Source organism: Notolabrus celidotus, chromosome 23 (assembly GCF_009762535.1).
Source record: "Notolabrus celidotus isolate fNotCel1 chromosome 23, fNotCel1.pri, whole genome shotgun sequence".
NCBI lineage: Eukaryota > Metazoa > Chordata > Actinopteri > Labriformes > Labridae > Notolabrus > Notolabrus celidotus.
The window spans coordinates 19,899,704-19,914,558 of NC_048294.1; the positions used below are offsets into that span (position 1 = coordinate 19,899,704).

General features: G+C 43.7%; 1 protein-coding gene across 1 annotated transcript in view; it reads right to left on the reverse strand.

Annotated features, from left to right (window-relative positions):
* The window catches only part of frem1a (Fras1 related extracellular matrix 1a), a 31,849-nt gene that overhangs the window by 6,819 nt on the left and 10,175 nt on the right, over positions 1 to 14,855 (reverse strand). The window contains exons 3-26 of the mRNA XM_034677017.1: positions 13,710 to 13,804; positions 13,305 to 13,615; positions 12,698 to 12,894; positions 11,159 to 11,482; positions 10,959 to 11,067; positions 9,557 to 9,688; positions 8,859 to 9,203; positions 8,631 to 8,773; positions 8,180 to 8,376; positions 7,996 to 8,086; positions 7,753 to 7,920; positions 7,477 to 7,685; positions 7,034 to 7,127; positions 6,676 to 6,928; positions 6,326 to 6,529; positions 6,014 to 6,199; positions 4,500 to 4,696; positions 4,199 to 4,409; positions 2,353 to 2,497; positions 2,134 to 2,275; positions 1,649 to 1,844; positions 1,285 to 1,549; positions 563 to 980; positions 75 to 276 (exon numbers count right to left, since the gene is read on the reverse strand). Of these exons, the coding sequence (XP_034532908.1) occupies positions 75 to 276; positions 563 to 980; positions 1,285 to 1,549; positions 1,649 to 1,844; positions 2,134 to 2,275; positions 2,353 to 2,497; positions 4,199 to 4,409; positions 4,500 to 4,696; positions 6,014 to 6,199; positions 6,326 to 6,529; positions 6,676 to 6,928; positions 7,034 to 7,127; positions 7,477 to 7,685; positions 7,753 to 7,920; positions 7,996 to 8,086; positions 8,180 to 8,376; positions 8,631 to 8,773; positions 8,859 to 9,203; positions 9,557 to 9,688; positions 10,959 to 11,067; positions 11,159 to 11,482; positions 12,698 to 12,894; positions 13,305 to 13,615; positions 13,710 to 13,804 (4,834 nt within the window). The remainder of the gene's footprint in view (positions 1 to 74; positions 277 to 562; positions 981 to 1,284; positions 1,550 to 1,648; positions 1,845 to 2,133; positions 2,276 to 2,352; positions 2,498 to 4,198; positions 4,410 to 4,499; positions 4,697 to 6,013; positions 6,200 to 6,325; positions 6,530 to 6,675; positions 6,929 to 7,033; positions 7,128 to 7,476; positions 7,686 to 7,752; positions 7,921 to 7,995; positions 8,087 to 8,179; positions 8,377 to 8,630; positions 8,774 to 8,858; positions 9,204 to 9,556; positions 9,689 to 10,958; positions 11,068 to 11,158; positions 11,483 to 12,697; positions 12,895 to 13,304; positions 13,616 to 13,709; positions 13,805 to 14,855) is intronic.

Here is a 14,855-nt window from a genome sequence, read left to right on the forward strand (position 1 = left end):
GAAAGAGACTCACATTTACACATTTAAAAACAAACTTTTAAACTGAACCAAACTGAATATTTCCCTTGTCTAACCTGTAGTGATGTTTTCTAGATAACCAAAGTACGGCTGTCGAGTGATGCTGAAGATCAGCTCGTCGTCTCTGCTGTCTCTGTCTTCGGCCTTCAGCTCATGAGACGACAGAAAGATCCCATATCGCCCGTCGTCTAAGAGCTCAGCTTTCCAGAGAGGAAGCAGCTTCACAACCTCCGGAGGCGACTTATCCAGAGGCTTGATCTGGAATCAAAGATAGTTTTATCATAAAAGAGAGGACTATATATATAGATATGTAGATACACTCTCGCTCCCAGCTCTCATTGAACAAGAGGCAGGCACACCTCGGTCTTGTGACAAATACAGACAACTCGTAAAACTGAAGGACGACTATGGGAGGAGCTGGCGATGACACTGAGGCTACTTCAAAGCTTCATGAAATCACCAGAGCATAATATAACCTTCTCAGCTCTATGTACCAGCTGACGTTTCTCTGGGAGTTTGACTCCTCCATAAATGAACAGCCTACCTGAATAGTAAAGAACACAGGTGTTGTCTGTAACCGCCCGTCCAGCAGGAAGCCTCGTCTGCTGCTGTCAGAGGCCGAGAAGGCGAATCTGTCGATCTGTGCCGCCCCTCCATCGTGTTTATACGTCACCTCCAGCTCCTGTAAGTCTCTCTGGGTGAAGTTTGATCCATCAGTCAGAGCTCTTCCTCCTAAAATCAGGCCACCGTACTGCGGAGGCTGCAGGAGGACGAAGGTCAGGTCTCTGGGAGGAGTGTCAGGGTCAGATAAAGCCAGACAGTCTGGACTAAGGATCATGGAGGATCCTTGTGGGACGGACAGGCCTTTGTTTGAGGTCAGAGACGGCAGCACGCGGTCCACCATCTCCACCATGATCTCAAAGGTTCCGTTTTTTGTTGTCTTACCGTTACTCACAACAAACCTGCAGAAACACACAAAACACAGAGATGTGAACTGAAGTACTCGAGCTTTGATGGGCTGAGAACATTTTTGAAACTATTTTTCATGTTTTGCGTGACCTTGACAGCCTTGGCCAATATACACAGAAAAATTACACATTCAGGTCTGTGCTAGCTTAGTATCTATGCTTTGTTTATGTCACAGGCATGAAAAGTATAGTATGGATGTACCTTCAGGGTGTTTGTCAAAGCAAAAACCTGATCCGAGATCTAACATATATTTTGAGAGTAAATAATAATAATCTTTATGATGGCTGCGACACTCACTGAAAGGTTTCTGTGGGAGTGCTCGCTCTGTTGTCGTGAACGTAAGCCACCAGGTTAGCTGCTACGTCCATCTGACTGAAGGTGGAGATGGTCAGCCCGGGGTGTTTGATGTACTCGATGTGTCCGTGAGCAGGAGGGTGTGTGACGACGTACAGGAGCTCCTCTGGTTTGTCTGTTCTGTCCGTGGCTAACAGAGCATCTGTGGTGAGAACGACCCGATCTCCTCGGTTCACACTCACCGGCTTCACAAAGATGGCAATGTTCCCTGAAACGAAACACAGAGGAGGCTTTAAAACTGGAACCACATCAGGTTATAATCGATCCAAGCCTGTCTAATGAAGAATCTCAAAGGAATAACCTGTACCTTTTTCCAGATCTTTGACCGAGATGTGAAAGTGTTGCAGAGGTGATCGATTCTTTCCGTCAAACAGGTAGAAAACAAAGAAGTCCTGTGTGTCCGCTCCGTGCAGGCCTGTGTGCATGAAGCGCAGCAGGTTCATATCCACCATCTCCTGGGTGCAGTTTCTGCCGGCTGTCAGGGTCACCCAGCTCTGACCTTCCTGAGCGAAACAGGAGGGTGAAATAAAAACACTGAGGGTACTCTACCAATCAGAAAAGTTCCGCATTGCAGGCCCCACCCCCCAAAAGTTCCTGAACCTCTGGAATGAACTTTCCCCCTGAGCAGGGACTTTTCTGGGGAGATTAGCTACCCAGGAACTAGATTTAGACCCTGGTTCCTGCTGTCAAAAAGCATATAGTTCCTCAAAAGGTCCCTAGTTCCTGGGGAAAGTTCCTGTGGTCAAAAAGCACCTTTAGTGCATTCTTTAAATTCTGTAGCACTCCACCAACCTTCAGCTGTAGTAGTCCTTGTGCAGGAACACTCTCAAACACGTACATAACCTCTGAGGAAGGAGTGTCTCTGTCCTCTGCAGACAGAACAACACTGGATACGAGCCGGGCCTCTCCAGGCTCCACCTCCAGCCCGTTGTTCCTAAATGACAGCAGAAGAAGAACGTTCTCTCCACATTCATAAACATGACGATAAACAGGAAGTGATGTTGATTTTACCTGATGACTCTGGGCTCCTCGTCGTTGACCGGCTGAACTTTAACCATCACCTGTCTGTGGAGCTGATGTCTGCCGTCTGTTAGCTGGATGGTGAAGCTGTCGTCCATGTGCTCAGAGTCATCGTGCAGGTACATCAGATCCATACCTGAGGGGGAAAACGTTAACGTTAAAGCCATGTAAGGCACAGCACAGCAACTGTTTCCTTTGATTTTAAGAAAAGAAACCTTGTGTTTAAACATCATCCATTTGTGCATATCAGCTACACAGTTCTAATGTCTTCCTGCAAATCTGCATGTTTGTGCAACTTTGTCACTCATGGGTCCAAATAATTCAACATAATACCTTTCTCATCAATCCCAACTCTTCCATTGTGCTCTTTAACTCATGGTCACCAAAGGGGCACCAAATGTGCATTTCCAATATTGATATCAAATTGTAAATTGAATACCATATTAATTGTTTATACACAGCACAAGTGAACTTAATGTGTCAGTTCTCTGGATTTCTCTCTTTGGGGCGCTGATCTTCGAGCCTGACCAGGGTCTACCTTTTGTTTTTAATGATGGTTTTAAACACTCTCAGCCGCCTGTCGCTCAATGTACTCTCATATTAATGCATTTTAATATTATTTGAGTCTGTGTGCCTGTGTTTTCTGCAAGTATTCACACAGGAAGCAGCTCAGATTGCAGCCATGTTGAAGCTGAACATACAGGACTGTCTTCATATCTGTGCTCAGTCTGATCTTTAATGCATGACTGCGCACGGCTCTGAGCTCACAGAGGAGCTCATGAAACGCTGATCCAGGATCAGCTTCAAACAGGATCTCATGTTCCAGTGAGCCGCTCAACAGAGTCAGGATCAAGTCTGCTTTAAAGTGTTTAACTGTGGCTTTATAAATCACGTTCAATCATCTCTTATTATCTGAGATGTGTTCTGTAGTTCAAGCTCCAGCTGCAGACTTAACCTGGCCCTTCTCCTCTTTTTCCTCAGGGGTAGAATGAATCAGAAGGTCTAAACCCAGCTCTTATTGAATATACAGCACTGAATATTGAATGCTGTGCAATATTGAACGATAAATATATGATAACAAACAAAAAAAAAACTGTCACTTCATCTGGCAGAACTTGTGGCCAATCAACTTGAAGCACTTTGTCGCACTTACTAAGGTTTTTCCCTCCAGTCTAAATTCTTGCTTGTGTTGTACGTCGCTTTGGACAAAAGTGTCTGCTAAATGAAATTGTAGAATTGTAGAACAGTAAAGTATTCTGGTCTTAATCCTGCTGCAAAACAGATTCACTTTCAGGGATGAAAAATTTGAAGTTGAAGAATAGCACATTTTAAGCATCTAACTTTATTAAACTGGTCTAATTATTTCACATTTATAGCTTGCAGTTCTTTTATCTTTGCCATTTTCAATCTCTTCCTTGAACATTTCCTTTGCTGACCTGCCAGCTATTTTGCAGAAGTCAAAGCTTAAGGCGTCAGTCCCTTAACTCCTCCCCTGCTTCTTGCTCTCTGGGACTCTAAATAAGGACATCATTTATTCAGTGAACATCATGCTGTGTTGAAGAAGAATTGAAACTAGAGATTGAGACCATAAACTCATGAGGACAATGCTTACTGAGAGGATAAAGCCTAATTTTGTTGCAGGCTTTAAGAACTTATTTTTGCAGGTGTGGTTGCCCCCTACTGGTCACTAAACAGAATGCAGGTTTTATATATAGTCTATGTAAGCTGTTATGCATATGAAAGGATCTATTTATAATCAATTTACTTTCTTTAACATGTGTTAGTATAACTCAAGGGTCAAATATCCGGCAGTATAACACTGACATGTCTAAAGTACCATTTGACAGATCTGTCATCGTGAAGTCGTCCACAGCGACTGGAGGATTGGACTCCCGCCTCTTGTGAACCATCTTCTCTCTGCTGTGGCTGATGATGCTGCCGTGCTGCGGGGGTCTGGCCACGCTGAAGAGCAGGATGTCCTGAGGAACATCCAGATCCATCGCACGTAACACAGACAGGTCCAACTGCTTCATTTCTCCCTCTCGAACCTCCACACAGACAAACATCAGTAAATACTGAGCCGGTTCTGATTTTCATTTGGTCTTCAGTACATGGATTCAGTAGATATAAAAACTCACAGTGATGTTGCGGGCCTCAAACTCCGGGATCTCGTCGTTTGTCGGGTTAATGATGATGTAGAAGGGGACGTGGGCAGAGCTGTGTTTGCCATCAGACACGCTGAGCATGAACTGGTCAGCTGTGGGCTCCATCCTCTGGTGTCTGGACTGGACGTAGTTCACATGACCGTCCATGATGTCTTTGTACGAGAAGGAAGCTGGAAATATAGAGTTCAGACAAACATTTTAATATTACATTGAGTATTTACGAAAACTGATATTATACAATATGATGAGGTAAGATAATTAAAATACAATACGATATAATACGACACAATAAGACGTAATTGGAAAACGCAAGGTAAGACACAATTCGAGAAGATAGGATATGACACGACACATTACGACATGTAAACGACACAATACAACACAATATGATAGAGTACGATATAATATTATACAATGTGATACCATATGATACAGTATGATACATTACCATACCATACCATACAATACCATTTGATACCAAACAGTAGGATGCCATAAGACACTGTACCAGACAATACAATACCATGCCGATACGATTTGCAACTTAATAAAATGTGATACCATATGATACAGTATGATACCTCACCATACCATACCAATCCAATACGATACGTTATGTTACAATATGATATGGCGCAACACGATACAATACAGTAGGATACAATATGATACAATACAATACTGTATGATATGATGCAGTACGATACGATACAGTATGATACCACACTTTCCCATATCAATACGATATGATAAGTTACAGTATGATACGAGACGATACAACTCAATACAATACAGTACGATATATTAGATACGATACGATATGATACAATACCATACTTTACGATACAGTGCAGCACGATGCAGTGCGATACAGTACCATTCTATGCGATACAATTCTATACGATACAATGCGATGCAGCGCTATTTGATGCAATATGACGCAGTGCGATACAATATGATGTGACCCGATACAGCACAACCCGATAGCATACGACATGATACAGTGCACAATGCAGTACTTTACGATACAAAAATATATGACAGAAATGATTGGATTGGATTGGATACGATACAGCAAGACACGAAACAATTTGACACGACACAATACAATACAAAACAATACAATTCAGTAGATCGACACGACACGACACTACACAATATGATATGATATGATATGTTACATTACAATTTAGTAGAATATGATACAATATGAAACAATTCGATACACTACGATACATTATGATACATTACAATACGATGCGATACAATATGATACGATACATTATGATGCGATACAATGCTATACAAAATAGTCTATTATCAAATAGAAAAATTTTTGGGATTAAAATGCTCGCCCCACGAGCTGCCATCACAGTTTAAGTTATAGATACGAACGATAAGAAACAAACAATCAGCCTGTAAACAGAGAAGCACATTTAAATGACGACCATAAAAACCTCACTGCTCATGATGCTGATGATGCTCACCTATGCTGATGCCTGTGTTGCTCTTCTCAAAGCCAGGACTCGGCAGAACATTTTCGATGTACCCAAACTGAGGTGGAGAAATGAGACTGACCACCAGCTTGTCCAGGACCGAGTCCACATCAGAGACCCTCAGATGGGAGGTGGTTATCGGAGCAGACCCGCCCTCATCCACCATGTAAATGTCTCCTAAAGATCCAGAGAGGACAAATCCTTGTCATGTGGACTATACACTGATTCATAAAGTGAAAATATGTGACAAACCTGCAGAGGTAGACCATGAAGGTGTGTTTGACTGAGTTAGAACTGTCTCACCTGCAGTAAGAGAAGGGGGCTGACTGTCCACTGGAAACACGGTGATCTGGAGGTCGTAGACAGGCAGACTCTCTCTGAGCTGAGTCTTTTCTCTGGTCCTGGAGGGATTTCCTTCACTGCAGCAAAGACCAGAGTTCTCTGTTTCTCCGTCAGAGATGACAAAGGTGATGGTGTCGTGGCGAGGAGTGAGTCCAATCTCCAGACCTGAAAACACAACAAATTGAGAGCTTTAAAAGACTCTGTTTGGTTATCCTCTCTCCAAGATATTTAATTTATACATAGAGTCTGAAACATCCAGGTGTTTTGTATAAATGTTCTGAATGATTACTGTGACTCTTTCCTCTGCCCACCTGTGTGTTTGTAGCTGACAATTCCCGCAGTGATGTCAGCCTGGATAAAGCGGTCGATGATGACACCGCTTCGTAGCACGACACCGTGATATGGCTGCCGGGCGATGAGGAAGGCGAGGCTGCTGTTATCGCTGTCTGCGTCCGTAGCGTATATATACTCAGCTGTGATGATGACGTCCTCTCCCTCTGCACAGCTGAGGACTGGTTTCAGGCCAGGAACCAACACCGGGATCTGGTCGTTGATCGGCATCACCTGGATGTGATACGAAAGTCATTAAATTGAACAGTCTTTACCTCACATCTGACAGGAGTGTTAAGTCACTTAAATTCAGCAATTCTGAAAAAATAAGGTACTTACATTGACTTGAAAGACAAAACTGGCAGAGTTGGTGCCATCTGTTGCGGTGAAATGAATGTTGTCCTCTAAGGTTTCTGAGCCGTCATGAGTGTACCTGAACGGAAAACCATTATCAGGAAACATTAATATCTAACATGATAATATGTGACTTTTTCTCACTAATCTTTAAATGTGTAATCTCTGTGACTACTGAAGTGTATTTCACTCGATTATCTAAATCTTTAATCTCAGAAAATATCTAATTTAACTTAAGTGTTAACTAAAAGTAAGCCGATGTCATGGTGTTTGGAACGGGTGGAGCCTGGGATGCCCCCCTTATGGACCTGGGCTCGCTGCAACCACATGTCAATTATTTCAAACAGGGTGAACAGATAAACTCTGTTTTTTAGTCTAGCTTTTAGACTTTTGTCTATAGAAGAAACAGTAACAGCAGGATGTCTGACCTCACTCTGAGCTTTCTCAGATCTTGCACAGTAAACGCCTGTCCTAGTTTCAGTGTGAGGCCGCCCAGCTGCAGAGCTCCATATTGAGGCTCCTTCTGAAGCTCCACCTGCAGACTCTCCTCCATGGAGTCCACGTCCGAGAGCAGCAGGTGTTCAGGGCCCAGCCAGGATTCCCCTCCTTCGTCTACAGTCAGAAGGTTGATCATCACCTGAAGGCAGAATAGTTCATCACAACAGAGCAAGAAAAAGATGATAAGTAAAGCAGTGTCCTCTCACCTGTGGAGGCTGGTTGTCCACTGGCACCAGCGTGATGTTAAAGCAGATCCCAGTCACGGTTTTGCCCAGGTGGTTCGTTACCGACAGAAAAAACTGGATGTATTGAGGGTAAGGACCAATGTCCATGAGGGGCGGCATGTAGGCGACTTTCATGAAGTTTACTGCATGCTGTAGAAAACAGAAAAAAAGGTGTTAATCTTGGAAAGTAAATGATTTCTTGATGTTGGAAACTAAGAGACTCACCTGTGTGAAGAGCCTCAGCACAGGTGCATTGGAGTCTTTCGTGAATTTAGGGATGCTGTCGACCAAGAACAACCTCCCTGCGTCTGGATTACTGCTCATAAAGATAATACCAGCACATAATTCAGACTGAATATTTCAACTATTGAGAATCTTCTGTGTTTTCTGCAGGTGAGGACATATTTACTTGTGAGAGTTGGTGTAGAAAGGTGGGGTAGTGACCGTATACGTGAGCTCACTGTCCGGAGACTCCTGGTCTACAAAGTGGAGCTGTTGTCGAGTTATATGGACCACTTCTGTTTCTTTGATCAGCAGGCAGCGACTGGAACCGGGAACCTCTTTAGGTGGTTGATCTGGAACTGGTTCTATGTGAACCACCACAACCTGTACCGGAAAATTTACTGTGATTTCATCCTCTTTGAGAGCTTTGAAAGTCAACTACTCATTTTGTAATGTTTCCCTGCAAACCCTGCCCTTGCACTTTAACTGTCCATGCTTGTGCTCACAGTTGCTCTGCTTGTTCTGATAGTTTGTCGACTGCACAGATTTAGCATATAGCTTAAAGGGAGTTCCCTAAATGTCTTAAAACATCTCCCAAACTTCTTGAATGATCTCAGTGTTGTGTTATTTTTACTCACCTGAGGTTCTGACAGGTTTGGAGGGTCATGAAAATCTGACAGTACCACCTCAAAGGAGTCATCAAACACCTCATTCCCCAGGTGACGATAATAAACCATGGACTGTGACAGGTCTCTCTGCAGGAAGTGTCCGACAGGGTAACCTTGAAACCATCAGAGACATCACGTGATCCAGTGGAAACAAACTCCAGGAGGAATATAACGAAACAATAAAGTGACTCTTCCAACCTGTGAGTCCTGGTCCAGGCATCTTCATGACCTCTCCAGCCTGTGGGGGGCGGGTGATGTTGTAGAGGATGTAGTCGTCGCTGGAGTCCATGTCGGAGGCCTGCAGGGTGGAACCCCTCAGCAGGGCCATCTGACCCTCAGACACCTCCAGCAGCATGTTGGTGATCAGGAACGGAGGGCTGTCGTCTTTCGGAAGGATCTTGATGGGGAACTTGTGTCGGGTCTGGTGGGGGCCGTCGGTGATCCGCAAGACGATGAAGTCCTTGGTGGAGTCGCTGTCGTCGTGGTGGTAGCGGACCACGCCATCTTTGATGTCTTTCACAGTGAACATGAAGCCCTTTCCACCTGAGTTCAACAAGGAACAGTTATATAAAGTCAGATTTGATGCGTGCAAAACAAGAGACCCAAAGAGGTGGGTGGTGCAACTTGAAGCACATTGGTTGCAGTGGGAGCATACCTTACAACTATAAAGGTTAGTGTAGGCTGAGCTACTGGTAGTAAGTATGATTGAAAACTCTACATGCTGAAACCAGATATTACTAGAAATAGCTACAAAGCTGCACAGAAACTGTACATTGTGGACATTGCTTAACTCAATTGGAATGCATCTTAAAGTGCTGATTTCACTGATTTCACAGATCTTCTACAGGTGTATTGGATCATTTCATCCTTGTTGATGATAGTTCTTTGGTTTTTACCTCTGACAGTGAGCCGTCCATGCTGCAGACCGTCCACAGTGATGAGACGGACAGCATTCAGGTTGTCGTTGTCCACAATCTGGAGCTGCTCCCACAGTATTGGCCGGGACTGACCCTCTAACAGACTGAGACCTTGAGACACAGAAAAGACTGATAAACCAAGTATGCGGTACGTGCCAAAGCATGAGGTGGGGAGAGCACACCTCCCCTTTTGTTCATGTGCATACTGCATATGAGAAACCAAGGCGGGGAGAGCAGCAGCAAAGACCCGAGCCAGCGAGCATCAGTCAGAATACATATGAGCCTGCAGCGTATAACTGAGATTTAAAGCTGAGGTAACGTTTGTTTTATTATCTGATGAGAGAACATGCTTCTGAGAACAAAGGCAAACTTCCATGTGTTTCCAGTGTAGCCAGCATTTAACGAGAAACGACTTCCAGATGAGACTTCCCTTTGCCCTGTTCTTCATTGTTTACAGTCCAATCAGCAACTTGAGGAGCAACAATGTGTTCAAATAAAACATGGAGAGAATTTAATCTTTCAGACAAAGTCATCTTTTAGTTTCAGTCATGACCACTCTCGTCAAAATGCATGCAATAAGCTCTATTTAAGTTTTATTCCCACCTGCATACGTGGAATGCCAAAGCCTGAGGCGGGGAGAGCACACCTCCCCTCTCTTTCATGTACATGCATTAAAAAGCAAAGGCAGGGAGAGCAGCAGCAAAGACCCCGGGGTACAGAACAGAGCAAGCATCAGTGAGGATCATATGACACTGGTAAAATCAGACACAGCAGAAAGGAGGAGCTGAGTGGAGGAGGGGAAGCAGGAAGAGAAGGCAGGCTGAAGCAGTTTAAATAGAACACACATTTTATCATCTGCTGATTGGATTTGTGTGTAGATGTCAGCTGATAGTGTTAAGATCAGCTGATGTTCTGTGGGCCGACATGACTTCAGGACCGGCCTGAACTAACGCTATGCTCAGTTTGTTTTTCTACTTAATTAATATGTCAAGTTTTACTCTACTTTTAGCTCCCTTTGGTCCCCACCAACTCGTTGGAATAACATCTAAAGCCTAATCATGTAAGAGTTTGTCTTCCTTCATCAACAAAGTTGTTCTTTCTTCCCTAAAGCTTTATGTTTCCTGCTGCTGATTAAAGAAAGGTTGATGACAATGGTGAGACTAAACAAAAAATTGGCTAAATATGCGTTTAACCAAAACAACTTTGAGCTAAATGAGGCTTAAAAGCTCCATGAAACTGCGCAAATGTGTTTGGACATATCGCATTTTTACTGTGAGTGATAATTGCTAAATTAAGTTTAGTTTTGAGTTTTATTTTACATGAAGTTTCTACTTCCTTTAATGTAAATTCAAAAGGTTTTAGTATTTGTAGTTTGGCTCACCCATGTTCCAGGACACTCTGGGTGCGTTGGTGTCTGCGTTCCTTACAGACATGTGAACTGTCATTGATTGGCTACTCTCAAAGAAGAAGTCATGAGCTTGAACTTCCACCTGCATGAAAAGATAACAAAGATTTACAGAAACACTGACAACACCAAACTATTGTTACAAAATGTTCAAGTATAAAAAAGTTGAAGTGCACCTCGTAATTCCTGCGTTGTGTATGTGAGGAGTTTGGAGGTTGATACCCGATGAGCATGTCGTTGAGGTCGAGCCATGTGAAGGAGGAGATTGGTCGAGTGTGATCAGACAGATGGGTAATGAAGCCGTCAGCGGGGGGTTTGGTGATGTTGAAAACCAGAAGCTGTTTGGGAGTTTCCTCGTCTTCAGCGTCTAACGTGGCGGTGGAGAGCGGAGTGAGGATGAACTGGTCCACCTCCAGGATGAACATGGACATGAAGGACGGTTTGGGAGGCTGGTTGGGCATCGCACCAAGTATCTGCACCGGAATCCAGGCCTGTTCAGACTACAGAAATAAAACACAATGACTTGTACCTGTGACAGTTTTTTTCCTTTAAAAGATCCTGACAACAGATTCAAGACAGGGAAGGCTTGGGTCGGCATGTAGAGAAGGGAATCTTGAACCTTTGACCCTTCGGTATGTGGTGTGATCTCTCATGCAGCCTTTCAGGGTGACCACCAGCTGACACTTCAAACAAAATATTGCACGTTCATCAACTTAGCATCTATCTTCGCAAATCTGGGCCAGTATAAAACTTGTTGGGTTCTGAAGAGTTAGCTGACCGCCTAAGAGTCCCAAATTAAAGAGACGACGACGAGGCCTGCTGCTCGGGAGATTTATTTCGACTCATAGCCATGATTTATGCTCAGGAACGCATGGCAGGGGAAGACACTGGAGATCTAAGAGATCTGCAGGTGTGAGTTCGGCACTGATACAGTGGCTGCAGGCACACCTGTCTGAAGTAATCAATCCAGCAGGACACTTAGTTGCAGAGACAGGATATAAACCATAACAGTACCAAGGATAAAAAAAGCATACAAACTTTTTGCATTAAAGTTTGTAAATTAGCAGTAAAAGTAAAAGATGACCACCCTCTTGGTAGCAACAGTCAGTTTTTGGTGAGTCCCACTTTCATTTTTAATAATAAACTACACAAAGGCTACACTCTGGTTTACCTCAGCAGAATGAACCCAAAAAAGAAACCAGTTTTCACGTTATTTACCTGTCATTTAATGGGCCTTATGTTAGTCAAAATAATATTTGAACCTTTGTCAGGTCTGTCCTCAAGAGGAGACTGTTGAATGGAGGTCTGTGAAAGAGGATTAGGGCCACTGATGTTTTTTAGGTCTGACCTTCTTCACAGAATTTTCCATTTTTTCTCAGAATTTCGAAATGAAAGAAAGAGTTATAGAATTCTGTCTTTGATCTCAGAATTCTAGAACACCTGCTGCCCACTCTGGTGGTGCGGTCCATCATTTGTGTTGCATTCTAGGAAGTCGGGAAATCTAAATGCTGATTGTCTTTAGTGACACAGCATCAAGCAGATTTGTGTCTCAGTGTAAATGTTTGATCTAGAACAGATGGTTAGCTGCTCTTCATGCAGATATCTGTTTATAGAGAGAAAGAAATCCTTCTCAGATTAACAACCATGGGAGCCGGGATGTCATTACAGCTATCAAGTTAGAATCAAACACTAGAGAAAGAAAAGATCCAAATTACCCGATAAATGCTTCCGCTCCTGGTGTCCTTAAGGTCCAGTCTGATAGCGATGTAGTCCACGTCTGGAGATGGAGGGTCAATGTGCTGATACTTCAGCCCCATCATCAAAAAGTCATCACAGGGGATTTTAGTGAACTTGACCAACTTTAGACCCTTCAGACAGTCTTCAGATTTACACATTGCTCTTTCTTTGTTATCTGAAAAGTTACAAAAACAAAGAGGGGTCACACAAAGTTCAAAATATTTTCTGTGCTCAATCAATTCTATATAAAAATAGAAGATCTGTCTGGATTTTAGCATCAGAAGTGTTCTGGTTTCAGTTTTTTGCCTGAGTAGTATCAACCACTCAGGTGTTTGCAGGAAAATCAGTCTGCATGGAGAGCAACAGCAGGAGGAACACAATCCAGCGTAATGTCATCCCGGCTCCCATGGTTGTTAATCTGAGGAGGATTTCTTTCTCTCTATAAACAGATATCTGCATGAAGAGCAGCTAACAATCTGTTCTAGATCAAACATTTACACTGAGACACAAATCTGCTTGATGCTGTGTTAAGCTGGAGCTAAAGATCTTCCTTAATCAGCGGTTTCTTGCACTTTCAAAGGTTACCTAGCTGCTGACGGAGGAGAATAAAGCTCTCTGGCTCGTCCCCTCTCTTCGTAGCTTTCTCCGGCTCTCCAGTGACCAGCTGACCATGAGCTGGCAGGTGGGTGTCATGGTTACTCAGGTGGATGCTACACTCCAGACTGGACCTCCTCTCGTAGTTGAAGGACACAACGTTTCCATCCACGGCATCAGAGAGGCCGTAGAACTCAGGAACCTGCAGGGATTTGGGCCCCAGCTTTATGACGCTGCAGTCTGGCTCTATGACGTCCACATGGAGAGAAAATACCTCTGTGTACGTCTCTGTCTCTGTGAACCTGGACGGAAAAAAAAACAAGATCTTCAATCTACAACACAAGCAAAGACTTAAAGGAGAGGAGTTAGCGTGGTGAGGATTCTAGGATGCTGTACCTGTAGAGTCGTAGCTTAACAGTGTCCTCCTTCAGTAGCGGACAGCCATTGTGGACGTATTTTATCTCATCAGCCAGGTAGTGGCAATCGAATACCTGGAATGAGATGGGAAAAAATTATGACCAAAAGGTACAAATAAAGCTTGAATAGTGAGGGGGTTCGCAGACAGATCTTATAAAACAATTGATGATAAAACAGCTCCCAAAAAAAGTGAGGTCAAAACATTTTGAGCTCCCCCTGGTGGTGACCGGCTGCAGTGCAGGTCACAAAGCAGGCCTCTTCTGTGTTAACAGATGGGACAAGAGTTTCTTTTAAGACCTTCCGCCTCCATTTGAGAGGATGGCATGAGAGAAACAAGAAATGTTGGATGAGAGTGGAGGATGACATGCACCAAATACTATCAGGACTTAGAATCTGTGCCAGTCGACACAAAGTTCTTGTTCCACACGTGGTCCAGACTGGGGTTGCAGTAAGAGTTGTGTTTTGTGCATGAAGCATCTTAGATAAAAATGTAACTAAACTGATAAACAGGGTGAGAGAAAAGCCGACCCACTGATGTTGACGCGACTGTTTGAAGTTTACTCCTTTAACTTTATTTTTCTTCCACAGAATGATAAATGACTCATCCTGGATGTCCACCAGACGGCCGTGTCTGTCAGCACAGAGTCATTAGAGAGGAGGCGGCCTGTCTGCCAAGAAGACAAAGAGAGAAGCAGAGAGGGGTCCGTCTGCCTCAAAATACCTCTCTGTCTTTACTCGACCTGACACGAGGCTGCACAACATCCAACAACTGTATCTCACAGAGTTCAGACACCTCAACTAAGCCTAAAAACTCATCAGGATCTAACGTCCAGTTTTGTTTTATGGCTACAATACATATTTTCCTTCTCATGGCGACTGAAACATAGTAAACATTTCTGTAGTCTCTACAGTGTTGGAACGGTTGACTGTATGTTTATATGGGCAGCGTGCCTCCATCTTCTCCCATTATAAGAAGTGAAGCCAAAATACCAGCGTGATAGGCGCTGACATAAGCAGAGGTGATCTGAGAGTGAAGCCACACCCCTTCCTCTAACAAAAACATGCATTTAACTTAGCAACAAAATATGAAAGCTCCCTCAGGTGGGTCCAGTCCTCAGCGTCACA